Below are 12,823 nucleotides of genomic sequence, written 5' to 3'. Positions count from 1 at the left end.
TCAAAACAAGTTGTAAGACTAGCCCAGATTCAGGGGATGATGAAATAGACTCTGCTTCTTGATGGAAAAAGCTGTATAGACTATTGATTACTTGTATACCCCACTCCTTCCCTTTCAGCACTTCTTTCCACTCTCCCTGTGCTCGCTGTCCAATTTGAAGGTAAACCATTTACCATTCCTCCATCCAACTTCTGGCCTCATAGTCTGGTTCAGGTTTGAGATACCTCTTAGTTTCACAGAAGACGGAGTTTTTGTGTTTTTCTTGTTCTTCATACTGTTTGGGGATAATTTTAGAGGGTAGTAAGTTGAAACACCTTTAGTCTCCATTTTTAAGCTGGAAATTTTCTTTATGAAGATGAATGAGGGTACAAGGGTGGAGGGTACATGAGAGTAGTAGTGTTCTTTTTCCATTCACGATGGACAAATTCTTTTCATTTAATTCATTCATCAGCCAATCAAACTTATGAATTTCATGTGCTGGGTACTCTTGGTCCTTACCTTTTATCGGTTTATAACCTTAAGATGTATGATGCTTTTATAAAAATATAACTAATTCCCTGGCCTATGACTCTAGTGCCACAAGGGGACCTAGTAACATCTGGCTATTACGTACATTAAGTGTCCTGTAATTTCCTAGGAACAAGGGGCTCCTTTGGCCTGCGTAGTCAGAGGCAATGTGAAGGTATATATCAAAAGGTAGACTGATTTTAGGTAGAGGTTCTAGCCACACCAGGTGATTGTTGCTAAGGAGAGGAAGCAGTGTGCAGAGGAATAGTGGTTTAAAAAAATGAGGCAGTGAGAAAGCTGGAGAGAACCATTTGATTGAGCAGAGGTTCTAGAGTGGAGAATGAGCATAGATGGAGAACAGGTTGTAGATGCACTTTCAAGCTATAATAAAGAGCTCTGTCATGTCTGTCATGTTCTCTGGGGCGCCTTGACATGTGCCAGTGTTGTTATTGTCTCATCTCGGAGAAGTTCATGCAGTCCTTTTTATAGCAAACGAGTGTAAATCATTTCTGCCATCAGAGTCCCGGCCATGTATTCCTCACAGCATGTTCAACTCCAGTAGAAAGGCCACGTTCCAGGCCACAGGTTCCCGGCTGCAGCTGATTATATGTTGCTGAAATAACTGTTATTTTCAGTGCTGGCCGTATGGATGGTCACCCCTTCTCCATGCCCTTTACCCCTCACTGCCCTCCCCAGCCTCCAGCTCCAGCTCCAGCTTCTGTTCTCTGACTCTTCCTCTGATTAGGTATTTTTGTTTGACTTGAATGTTTATTAAGATTGATCTAGTGAGGAAGTTTTTATTGTACTTTTTTCCACTTAGAACCACAGGTGACTGTTCTCTCAGGAATCTCCACTTTCTGCTTGATCTCACAACCCTAGAGTTCAGAAATGTAAACTTCTCTGTATTTAGGACAATGTATAATAGTAACTGAAACAAATCCAGAGACTCAGTCCACAGCAGGAGTTTGTCTAGAGGTTAAGCGTCAGGCAAATGTGAATTGAAGTCTGGACTTTGCTGCTCATTATCTTTATGAACGCGGGCCAGCCACTCAAACTCTCTCAGTTTCACTTCCTCCTATCTGAATGGGAATAACAATAATAGCTTCTTTATAGTGTTGCTGTGAGGGTTACTAGTAAGTGCAGTGCTTCAGGTAGCTTCATAGCACAGTGTCAGACCCTTGGTAAGCCCTCAGCAAAAGCTCCCTGTCAACCTCATCATTAGGGTCATTGCTACCAACACCTGACCTTTGTCTGTCCCTGCTCTGACCCTTCCTAGCAGCTGCCTGTGTGTCTGCATAGTTGAGAATTACAGTAAGTCCAGGAGGGAAACGGGATGAAGTGTTATCTAGAATCTTCTGGATGCTTGAATTAACATCCTGAAATGATCCCGGGACACTCTGGGGATGGTATGTGCGACCTTTTATTTTCAGTGCCCTAGAGCAGAGGTGGACAGTATTGCCAGAAGCTCACACCACCCTTCCCAGATTTGACATGGAGGCCCCCAAGGGTGTATTGTCTTTGGCTATTGAAATGCCCCATCCATTCATTCAACATACAATTGTGGAGTGCTTTCCACATTTCAGGCACTATGCTAGACTCTGCCTACAAGGATGAGTAAGACCTAGTCCTCAAAGAGGAGACAAAATGCTGTAAAAGGGATCTCCGAACTACTGTACACCCTTCTCCAGCTTAAGGAGCACGCTGGTCCTTAGCACCGAGGAGTGATGGGCCATGGTCAGGCTGAAGGCAGCGAACAGCACATTTTGACTAAGAAGCCACTTAGGAGCAGGTGTGCTCCTGATGGTAGTTAGTAGCACAGTGGAACTTCCTGATCCCCACCCAGAGAGCAGCATTGTTGCTGTTACTCATCACTCCAGCAGATCCTGTACATTCTCTTTCCCAATGATTGAACCCTAACCTAAGCCTTCCGTATAAACTGGGTGGCATTTTTTTTAGGTGTTAATAACTAATGGAGGAATGGGGATGTGGCTTTTAAGAGCCCAGTAAATAACAAGACATTGAACTCCTTTTAAAATACCACTTACAAGTAAGATATAATTCTGGTTCCTAAATTAGATATGGTGATGGCTGAGTGATTTTGAGGACAAGGACAGTTAACATAGCAATTTTGGCTGTGGTATAATTCTGGGCTCCCAGTGCCAGGACAGACTTTTGACTTTATCATGGGACTTGTTAGTGGGTGAGAGAGCCCACGAGTACAGACCAGTGTTGCCGGTCCAGTCTCTGTGTGCCACATGTAGGCTTCTGTGCAGAAAGTCCTGTTGGCCACAGGCTGGTTCTGAGCACCTGAGGCTTGGTCATTCGAGTTTGGATGTCTGTATTGGCAATCTGGCAGCATTTTTTGGAAAAGCGAATTGAAGCAATATTTAAACTTAAATATTGAACTTAAAGTACATGCTCCATTGACAGTAGTTGGAATTTATCATTATTCCAAAAGGACAACTTGGGGACACGTGATATCTACTTTGCTTTTTATATTTATCCAAATGATAAAATGTTTGCTTATAATTGATAGATGTGCCAATTTTTAACCCCCTTTGGAGACAAAAGGGGATTTCCTTGATGGCCACCCTCAGCATTGTGTCTCTGTGCACAGGGAGACTCATGCACCTGTACGCGGTGTGCGTGGACTGCCTGGAGGGGGTTCACAAGATCATCTGCATCAAGTGTAAGTCGCGATGGGACGGCAGCTGGCACCAGCTGGGCACCATGTATACCTACGACATCCTGGCCGCCTCTCCGTGCTGTCAGGTTGGTATTGACCCCCACAGAACGAGCACTGGTGACATCAGGCTTCTGTCCCCAGGTGAACATGGAGGAGTTAGAGTCAGCATTGCAGTCACTGTGGGGAGGCGGACGGCCTGGGGAAGCTGCTTGAGTAGTGAGCATTTGAGACACTCCCCCAAAGCGCAGCAGTGGTGGTGGGTTTGCTGCAGTGGTCACTGGACTATGCAGTCACGAAAAGGGATATTGTAGAGTAGTGATTAAGTATGTGGGAAATGTTTTCAGTATTTTAAGTTAAAAAATTCTAAGGAGTATAAATGTTCCCATTTGTCAAAAATGAACATAAAAAGGAGTCTGCTATCCAGTTACCAGCTGGTTTCTGGATGTAGGATGCTGAGCGGTTCTTTAGTTTTCTTTTTGCTTACTTACATTTTCTAATGTTTTATATAGTTAACATGTACTGAGTTTCTAATAAGCAAAGTTTTATTTAAAAGGAAGAAGAAAGCTTCACTTTTTGTAACAGACAGGATTTCCTTCCGGTGAGACCCGTACAGTTACCCAGGACCTGCCTGCCTTGTAAGGTGTTTGAGGTTGACATGAAAGAGGCAGTTAGCACTGCTCAGAGAGCATCTGACATTTAGCTGTCACCAGCAAAACAGGGAAATAGTAACATGCAAAAACACTCAATAAGTCCATAGAAACACAGGAGATAACAAAATCCTTGGAAATATCTTGGTTTATTTCCAAGTGCTTGGAAAAAACAAGCTTTTGTTGTATAATTCCTTGATCTTCGTGGGTCGGAGAGAGATTTTCTTTCACTCTTCAGTGGCCACACCTGGCTTTTAATAAAGTGATAAGCACTTTATTAGTGTACTACATAATTTTGCATCGTTAGCATGCTTTGATTTTTGTGAAGAGAATATCCTTACTGTTCGCAGTTTATTCAGAGGATACCCTGTGTCGGTTGAATTAAAATGTTGGCAGTTGGTATTTCACCTGTACTTCGTCTGTACTAGTGATCTTACTAGTAAAGGTGAAATAGGGCCATGAGAGACCTAAATGGCCATCCATAGCCTGTCATTTAATTCCACAATTGACTACTTTTATCCTACTCTATTCTGTTTAAAACTTGGCCTTGGAAATGAGATATTACAGTCTATCAGTTACTCATGGTAGCATTTTATAATACTCACTGTGCCTTAATGTCAGCTCACAAGGTGAGAGAAACAAAAGGAAGTGGCTCCTCTCTCTACACACACACACACACACACACACACACACACACACACACCCAGAGAGGTCTGTCTTTTAGAGAAACAAGGAAATAAAAGCATGGTGGGGCCTGTAATTCATAGCATGTTATCACTTGGAAGGACCTGGGGGATCTAGTCCAGCCTCCTTGTTTTCCACATATAATGGAGGCCTGGAAAATGAGAAGGTTTTACACAAGTGTGTCACAGCAATGAGTCAAACCTGTACTTCCCAGGCTGGCATTCTTTCTAGTGCACCACTGACAGGCAATGGGGTTGTTTCCTTACCTTGGAGAAAAGCAGGATGGCCTTCTGCACACCCAACCTGTTGGACTTCTTGTATCTTTCTCCCTTAAAACAATTTAAGCCCAGACTTTTATTTTCTGCCACCCTCCCTACTGAAATGGAAAACACGTTTGATTGCTGTTTGGCTTTTAAAAAACCAAGTAACTGTGGTCGCTGTGAAGGTATAAGTGTTAGACATGACTAAGGAATCAAGGAAAGTGTTCCAGTCAAACTTTGAGCCAAACATAAGCAATGATTAGTTATTAGGAAGGAATGAACAAGTTAAAGAAAGATGTGTGCTCAGAATCTCTCACCTTTACTGTTGCTCAAAGAGGTTAGTCAGTTAAAAGGGAGGCTATCTCAGGTTAGAGAAAGGTAGTCCACGTAGTGGCTCGGAGCGTGGGCTCTGGATTTAAGCTGCTTGGGTTCAAATCTCAGCCTTTCTGCTTCCTAACTGTGTGGTCTTGGGCGTGTCACTTTACCCCTGCGGGCCTCGGTTTCATCTAAAAATTCACAGAATTCTACCCACCTCACCGGCAGTGTTTCAGGGACAAAATGAGGTTATACTTTTCTATTACACTTTTGGGATGAATCTAAATTGAGAACCTGTTGTATTTATCATTTCTGGTTATTCACTTAAGGCCTGTTGGTGAAAACCTCTAGTATTTGCCGTTAGAGAGGCCTGGGCGTGAATGAAGATACACTGTGCTGGTGGGTTCTGGAAGCCTCAGGATAAATACAGCACTGCTTCCTGGATTGTTTCTTCTACTTTAGCATTTTAGGGAAATTTTATTTTCATACAAAGAAAATACAAGTATAGTTAGGAGTAGAGTGAAACATGTATATGAATTTTAAAAATAAACTTAGAATCTTCAAAGAAGTTTATTCAGTTTTGGGTGGGGGAAGTCAGCCTCAGCCACTCTTTGAAATCTCGGAGGAAGAAGGCATGTCCTGTTGTTGGAGACTTTAATGGAGAAATTTAGGGCGGTACAAGTTTACATTTTCTTGTAGCGGTGCTACATATGGGGAGAGAAATCAGAGTTAATCTTTCAGACTGATGACTACTTGAGTACACGTATGTCTTCTGCTTATCTCATACTTTGCCTGCCCTGTTTTCGGGAATAGAAACGATACGGTGCTATACTCCGGGTCAGTTTCGGGGCTGTAACAGTCTTGTCTTTGGGGTCAGATGACTTGGGCAGGTTCGGGAGGCAGAAGGGTGTGGCGCCTCACGTGCCTGTGTTTCCCCCCAGGCCCGGCTGAACTGTAAGCACTGCGGGAAGCCCGTGATCGACGTGCGGATCGGGATGCAGTACTTCTCCGAGTACAGCAACGTCCAGCAGTGTCCACACTGTGGCAACCTGGACTACCATTTTGTGAAGCCATTTTCCTCCTTTAAAGTTCTGGAAGCTTATTGATGAAAGCTTTGTTTTGGTAATAGCTATTTTATCGATACTATTACTTTATTACATATCTTTTCTAGGGAAACATTCTGTGATGTTAATTTCTTTTCTAACTTAAAGGAAAGTTCCTTTGTGTACGTGGTCACTGAAATGGGCTGCCCCTGCCCTCCCCTGTCTCTCGAGTGTTGGTCTGTGGTCCTGGCCAGAGCCCAGTGGGCAGTCCTGTGAGTTGGCGTATTGGTTCCCTATCACAAAGAGTCTCTCTTGCAGCGTTTAAGGTGGTGGGGAGGATGGGCGGAGTTTAAGAAAGGAATTAAGTGGTTCTAAAGTCTAAACCAAGAGTTTGGTAGGACTTGGGAGCACACTCTTCTTACTCAAAGTCAGCCGTTTAAAGACCCGCTTTAGATCTTCTCTGGGCTGTGGGAAGACTTGTGACAGGTGAATGTAACTCTGTGCCTGGAGCTGATGGTGTGTCAGTCCATCTTGTTTAGCTTCTGCAGCGCACTTTGACGTGCAGTTTATACTCACTGACAGTTTATTTGAAAGTTAACATGAGGGCTATTTCCATCACTCTTCTAGTTTCATAGTCAGTTTTCATACTGAAGATAATATCCAAATTATGAGACATATGAGAGCTATTGGTATTGCACATATTTTTCGGTAAGCTGACCTATAGTAGAGAATTTGATGCACATGGATTTAAGAGGACAGAAAGGTAGAAAACTGTGAATTGAATTTGGTCACATTAGCTCCCAAGGAGAATCCATGAATAATAACATGATTTGGGCAGCACTGATATGCAGGTTGCACTCTCGAAATGCGACTTCATGTCAGACCCTTCTCACAGGTAAATCTCACAGCCACAGACCTCACTGGTGAGTTTGGGAACCACTCATGGCCACACTTCTCTTCCCCCAAATTGCTGACAGCAACGTTTTACCCATTTAATGCTGAGTTTCTAAAATAAAAAATTTGGCCCTAGGGAGGAAAGGAAAACATTATTTGTGAGGGTATGAGGAAAAGAATAATTTTAATATTTCTGTTTTAAGTGTATTTCATTTTGGAAAAATCACTGAATTTAAGGTATAACAATATGTTTGAAAGTAGATCATTTGGAAGATCTCTATGATACCTTACCATTGGTGAAAAAAAAGATGATACTATATGTCTTTATTTTGTCAGAGCATTGGGCTTTCAACATACAGCTTTCTGCTCATTAGATATTGGTGATTTAATTAGACATACATCCTGTGCCCTTATAGGATTGGAATATTGCACAAAAATGAATTTGATAGTTTCAAATATATATATATATATATATATATATATATATATATATATGCTAATTGAAAGCTTAAAATAAAATTATTTTACGGGCAACCAAATTTGGAGTTATGTGAGCATTTATATTACTCACTTGGTTTATACCATTTTCTCCCCTCAGATAAACAGTTGTTTTTCCTCTCAGAAGTGTTCAGGCATTATTGCAAGTGAGCTTCAGTTCTACATGGAACATTGATGTTTTGTTTGAAACAACACAGCCTTAAAAAGAACCCACATGTTAATAGTCTTCATCTTTCAGTTTGGATGATTGTAATTCAGCTTACCGCATCTGGTTTGGTGTTTGATGATCTGAAAAGTGTTTCACAGCGGGGGAACTGCTCAATGCCAGTAAGAAGCAGAAAATCGTCATTGGTCTGACAGTATTTGGTGCAACTGCAGTAGGTCTATAGGACATAACCTTTGCAAATTTGTCTGTAATACACAGAACTGTAATTGTGGGTTAACTGTTTCCCTGTTGATTCTCTCATGTACCCAAGTACAAAAGTTTCTCTTGTCTTTTGAGCACCATTTGGCTTTTACCTCTGAATTTAAAATGAATAGTAAAGTATTTGTAATGCTGTTCTTTAACCCACCTAAATTTTTGTAGAGAAACCTGCTAGTATTATTCTCAAACTTAAAGTTTATGTATAGATTCCATTTAGCAAGTTCCTTGGTCTAAAACTGCTCTGAGCGTAGTGTCTACTGCATTCAGTATTTTCTCCTTATATCACTTTCTACTTCCTAAAAATAAGTATGACATAATTAGGTAAAACTTGCTTTTGACCTTTGTTTTGATGAAAAAGGATCCTATGGATGCTGCAGTTACACAAAAGGAGAGGCATAGATAGGTATCATATCTGAGGATATCTTTGGCCTTCAAGGCATTGCATTCCTGTCTAAAATGGAAAATTTGGTTGATTTGAGAATAAAATATAATGGATTATACAATAATATAGAGAATAAAACTTATTTTGGAAACCTGCTGACCTTAATATTTTCCCCATGCTTTCTCAAACTACTTTGCTCTGAGTACCTTGATGGAAATTGGAATATGTCAAAAAAAGATGATTATTTTTGTTGTGGTTTGGATATTAAAAGGTACTAGTCACCCAAGAGATCCATCTTCTGTTTTTCTGATGAATAGTGCTCAATAGTCTGAATCACTCATAGTGACTTATAATTTCAAAGCAACTTGTTATCTGCTCTAACTTTTTTATCACTTATTTTTAAGAGTTACACACCTTGAACAAATATAATTACCTAGTTTAGTTTAGTAAGAAAACTCTTTCTGATGGTCTCATCATTTTCTCTTCAGACCAGCTCAGTTCTCCACTTTCTTCTAGTTGCATCTGCAGCACTTAACATACTGGGTTTATACCTGGAAAGAGATATTGGCGTGAAACTGGGGAGTTAGGTCAGTTATCCCCTTCTAATTAAGAAAGCGCTTTCTCCGGTCTTTATTTTAGTTTTTGTAAAAAAAAAAAAAAAGTTCATTTTCAGAGTAAGAAGTATTTTCATATCTGTTTTGGGGAAGTTAATTAATCAGAAAAGAATATTATTAGTTGTTTAAACCCTAAAACTAATAGATAAACTGATACATAATTGATTAGACCACCAAAACTAACCTGCTGAAATCTTTCATTTTGTCCTATAAGACCATTTCGTAACTTGCCCTCTGTTCTCCTGTGCCAGGTCAGTAACTCTAGCTTGCTTTTTTCATTAGTCTCATGGTAGCAGCTGTTGTAATTTTAGTTGGAGATTTGGGAGGCAGGGAAGCGAAAGTGCTCTTGTTCGGTGTTTTGGTTCCTATAACCCGATGCTGCCTAACTCAGCTCATCTCCATGTCCTGTTGACTTTATTACCCTTCCAGGTAATAGAAAGAAAACATAATGGATGGGCATCTTTAAAACCAGCTAAAAATGTATTCTTGTCATTAAAGATTTCTTGTCAAGATGTCTTGGATTGCACTTTTGTGGAGGGAAGACAGTGTAAATAGTTCACGAATGTTGACAAAATTGAAACATTTGGTTATGGAATTGTGTGTGATGGTAGAAGGTTTCTGTTTGTGAAATGTATGTAATAAAAATAATAAAGCTTCAGAAACTTACATTGTGTCACTTTATTTTTTGAGCTTGGACAGAAAAAGTAGTGGAGAAGACTTTCTGAGGTTTTGTTCACCATTCAGGTAACCATTTCACAGTCACTATTGCGGCTAATAAAAACTGACCTTTTTATGCTGTTTGAAAGTGGTTTGTCACAACATGGTAAACTCTCTTTGCAACAAAATAAACATTCTGTATAACAGTTGATTCCCTATGAATAATCTAAAAGTATTGTTCTGGTTGTAGGGAATTCTATTGAATAGATAGATAATCCTATTCTACAGATGTTTTCCTTGGTTCCTAAGCCTGTAACATTTTTCGTAATGAAAAGATTGGGTCATATGCTTTTTCATGATAAGAAAATGGGAACTGAGTTATAATGAAACTTCTTGCTGACTTTATGCACTTTGATCAAGTGTAGTTTATCTTTCAAATCTCCTTGACTCCTCACTTCTTTTTTGAGCCCTAATCAGTTACTGAAACATTCAATAACATTCAGCAAGTATATTTTAAAGTCTAGATATATGCTCAGAAAGTTTTTGTTTGTTTTCCTTTTCAACCAGCCCCCTACCCCCATCCCCTTTGCAACCATCAGCCTTATATCTGTATCTGTGGGGTCTGTTTCATTTTCTTTATTCATTTGTTTTGTGTGTGTGTGTGTGTGTGTGTGTGTGTGTGTGTGTTTTAGATTCCACACATAAGTGAAATCATATGTTATTTGTCTTTCTCTGGCTGACTTATTTCACTTCCACAATAACATCTAGGTTCATCTATGTCGTTGCCCTTCATTTCAAATATTCTTAGCCAATGGGTTGAAATGCACACAATCATTAGAACATAGGATAAGATGTGGAAATGTGGGTGAGGAAAGAGCCCAGTCTGCCAGTGGATTCAAAGCCTGTCTTACCACTTATTTGCTTCCGACATCTGGGGCATGCATTTTGTTTTGTTTAAAGGCTCATGGACTTGGGATATTGTGATTTCTACTAGTGTAATTTATGTCAACAAAATTCCTTTGCAGTTGCAAGGAAAGTATAATTCTTACTGTAGTAGAGAGAAAAAACAAAGTTAAATAGTAATTGTTAAGAATTAAGTTTAATGGAAGAAAAGTATGATTTGTTGTTAGTAGTTTCCATTTCTTAAAATATTGCTAATATTGTTTTGACTTAAATTTGGCAGCAATTAGATTGCTAATTATGTAGACCACACTGTTTCTCTAGTAATAAGTTAAATTTTGGAAGAAACATAGTTTACATTGAGCGTTGGTTTGTTTCATGTTCTCTCAGCTCTCCATACCTGAGATAAACCTTACCTAATAAGTGTGAAATATCTTTGAAGATAGTAAAGTGCTATGCAGTGTTACCATACAGTGGAAAGAATGTATTTTTAAGGCATATTTTTCTTCTAATGACAGCCTGTAGCATTGTGATAATTACTTTATATAAGCTTGATCTGCTATTGGTATGCCTTAGGGAGAGCAAAAATGAAAATTAACGAAGCACTTTGTCTCACGGAGTTCAGTCTAACAGCACTGACTACATTTGTCAGGGTTCAGATGGGATCGGCCACCACAGCACCATTTCCTGGTGATGGACCCCATGCCAAGTGGGTCTGATACACGTGATTGAACATGTAGATCATATCTTAAAATCAAATTTAGAACAACCTAGTTACATTCCTCATAAACCCAATAGTGGAAAAGTCATAGCCATAATAGTCACAGAATTTAGAGATGCCAGAATTTAGAGCAAGGGGTATGTTTTTTGTTGTATTCAGAATAATATGTATTTGTTAAATTTCATTGAGCAAACTCATTTTAGAGAGAAAGTGAGGCCCAAAGAACTTAAATCTAAAGAAGTTCATGTAGTTAATGGCTACTTGGGAATTAAATGGCTACTTGGGAATTAAGTGTGCATTTCTTCTCCTAGTCCTTCCTCAAAATGAGATCAACGAATGGGTACATTGTTTTCAGTTGAGAGATGACTTTGGGCTTGTTTTGACAAGGCAATAAACTTAAAAGGTGTAGCAGCCCAGGTGCTAAAATGGAAGTAATTTTGAGAGTCCTTGCTGGGGCCCCTGCATAAGGGTGACATGCACATTTGATAGCAACTCTTATTCTTAAGAAAAACAACAAAACAACTAAAAGAAAAATTATATTTGAAATCAGTAATTGTGTCCTCTATCCTCCTTTTTCATGCATTAATTTGTTGACATATCTTCCCTTTTGTTAAGATCATTGTTTGAGAACTGTGGGTGCAAGGTGACATTTTAACAGTCTACATTAAGAATCCATCATTTTATTCACCTTGGGATCTGACTTTGAGATGTTTTTGGATTCAGACATGTCAAGCCGTCATATTTGATAGCATTGATCTATCTAATTTGGACAGGGTTTTCCTTTTTTACTAACTTTTCAAATAGCTTGGAGTGTTTCATTTTCAGTTTCTTACTTTCTTGTCTGAAGGTCTGGTATCCCAGACTTTTTTGAGTTGTTAAACCTGGTTAGTGTTATTTGAAATTCCACACAACCTTAGGGGGAAAAAGTGCTGGTTACAGGTTTCTTTTAGAGAATTAAATTTTTTTCATGGTTTTTAGGGGCTATCTTTTGGGCTAATGATTAGTGATATTCCGAGTTATTTCAAAACCATGGATTGGCAATCAGTGCTTTACATGTTATTATTTTCATCATATTAACAATTCATATATTTTTCTGAAGTTCTGATGACACAGCAAGTGGTTGATGAAGGAAGAAAAGTCGGGTGAAGCCCCTAGGCTCGGGTTTATCTCCCATGGCTCTAAAAAGAGAGTGGTTTGGGCAGGAGCGGATGGTGGGAGTCCTGGGGGCTGTTGTGAATATTTCAAAAAGCTTAATAGAGATCACATAACATTGCCCACCACACGGCTGCACAGGATATCTAAAAGGTCAGTTTATTTTTGGCAGGAGTTAAAGCAACCTTGGCTATCTCATACTGCTCAGAAACACTGGCAGTAGCATATGCCTTTGATGAATAATATATGAGAACACAAATGAATTGTGACCTAATAAATGCTATTTATTTTATAGACATAACCTTTCAAAGTTGGTTAGGGTCATATTAAGTGTGTGGGGGGATGATCTTTGGTGATGACAGAATTGGAAAATGCCATTTTTTAAAAAGTGCCCACTTTTTCTAATCCTTTTCCTGTGTGATACTTTTGCTTTCTATTT

General features: G+C 39.5%; 1 protein-coding gene across 5 annotated transcripts in view; it reads left to right on the top strand.

Moving 5' to 3' along the window:
- Positions 1–9,620, top strand: part of HECA (hdc homolog, cell cycle regulator) — a 43,204-nt gene extending 33,584 nt beyond the window's left edge. For 3 of the 5 annotated variants that reach the window (XM_023750188.1, XM_023750189.1, XM_023750186.1), the window contains 2 exons: positions 3,044–3,279; positions 6,041–9,620. In XM_023750188.1, coding sequence (XP_023605956.1) covers positions 3,044–3,279; positions 6,041–6,205 — 401 coding nt within the window. In that variant the 3' untranslated portion in view covers positions 6,206–9,620. The remainder of the gene's footprint in view (positions 1–3,043; positions 3,280–6,040) is intronic. The other 2 variants (XM_023750187.1, XM_014451863.2) reach the window with 2 other exon arrangements.
- The last annotated feature ends 3,203 nt before the right edge of the window (positions 9,621–12,823 follow it).

Source organism: Myotis lucifugus, unplaced genomic scaffold (genome assembly GCF_000147115.1).
Source record: "Myotis lucifugus unplaced genomic scaffold, Myoluc2.0 scaffold_11, whole genome shotgun sequence".
In the NCBI taxonomy this organism is placed as follows: domain Eukaryota; kingdom Metazoa; phylum Chordata; class Mammalia; order Chiroptera; family Vespertilionidae; genus Myotis; species Myotis lucifugus.
Note: the sequence above shows the minus strand (reverse complement) of the source record. Positions and strands in the feature narration are given on the sequence as shown.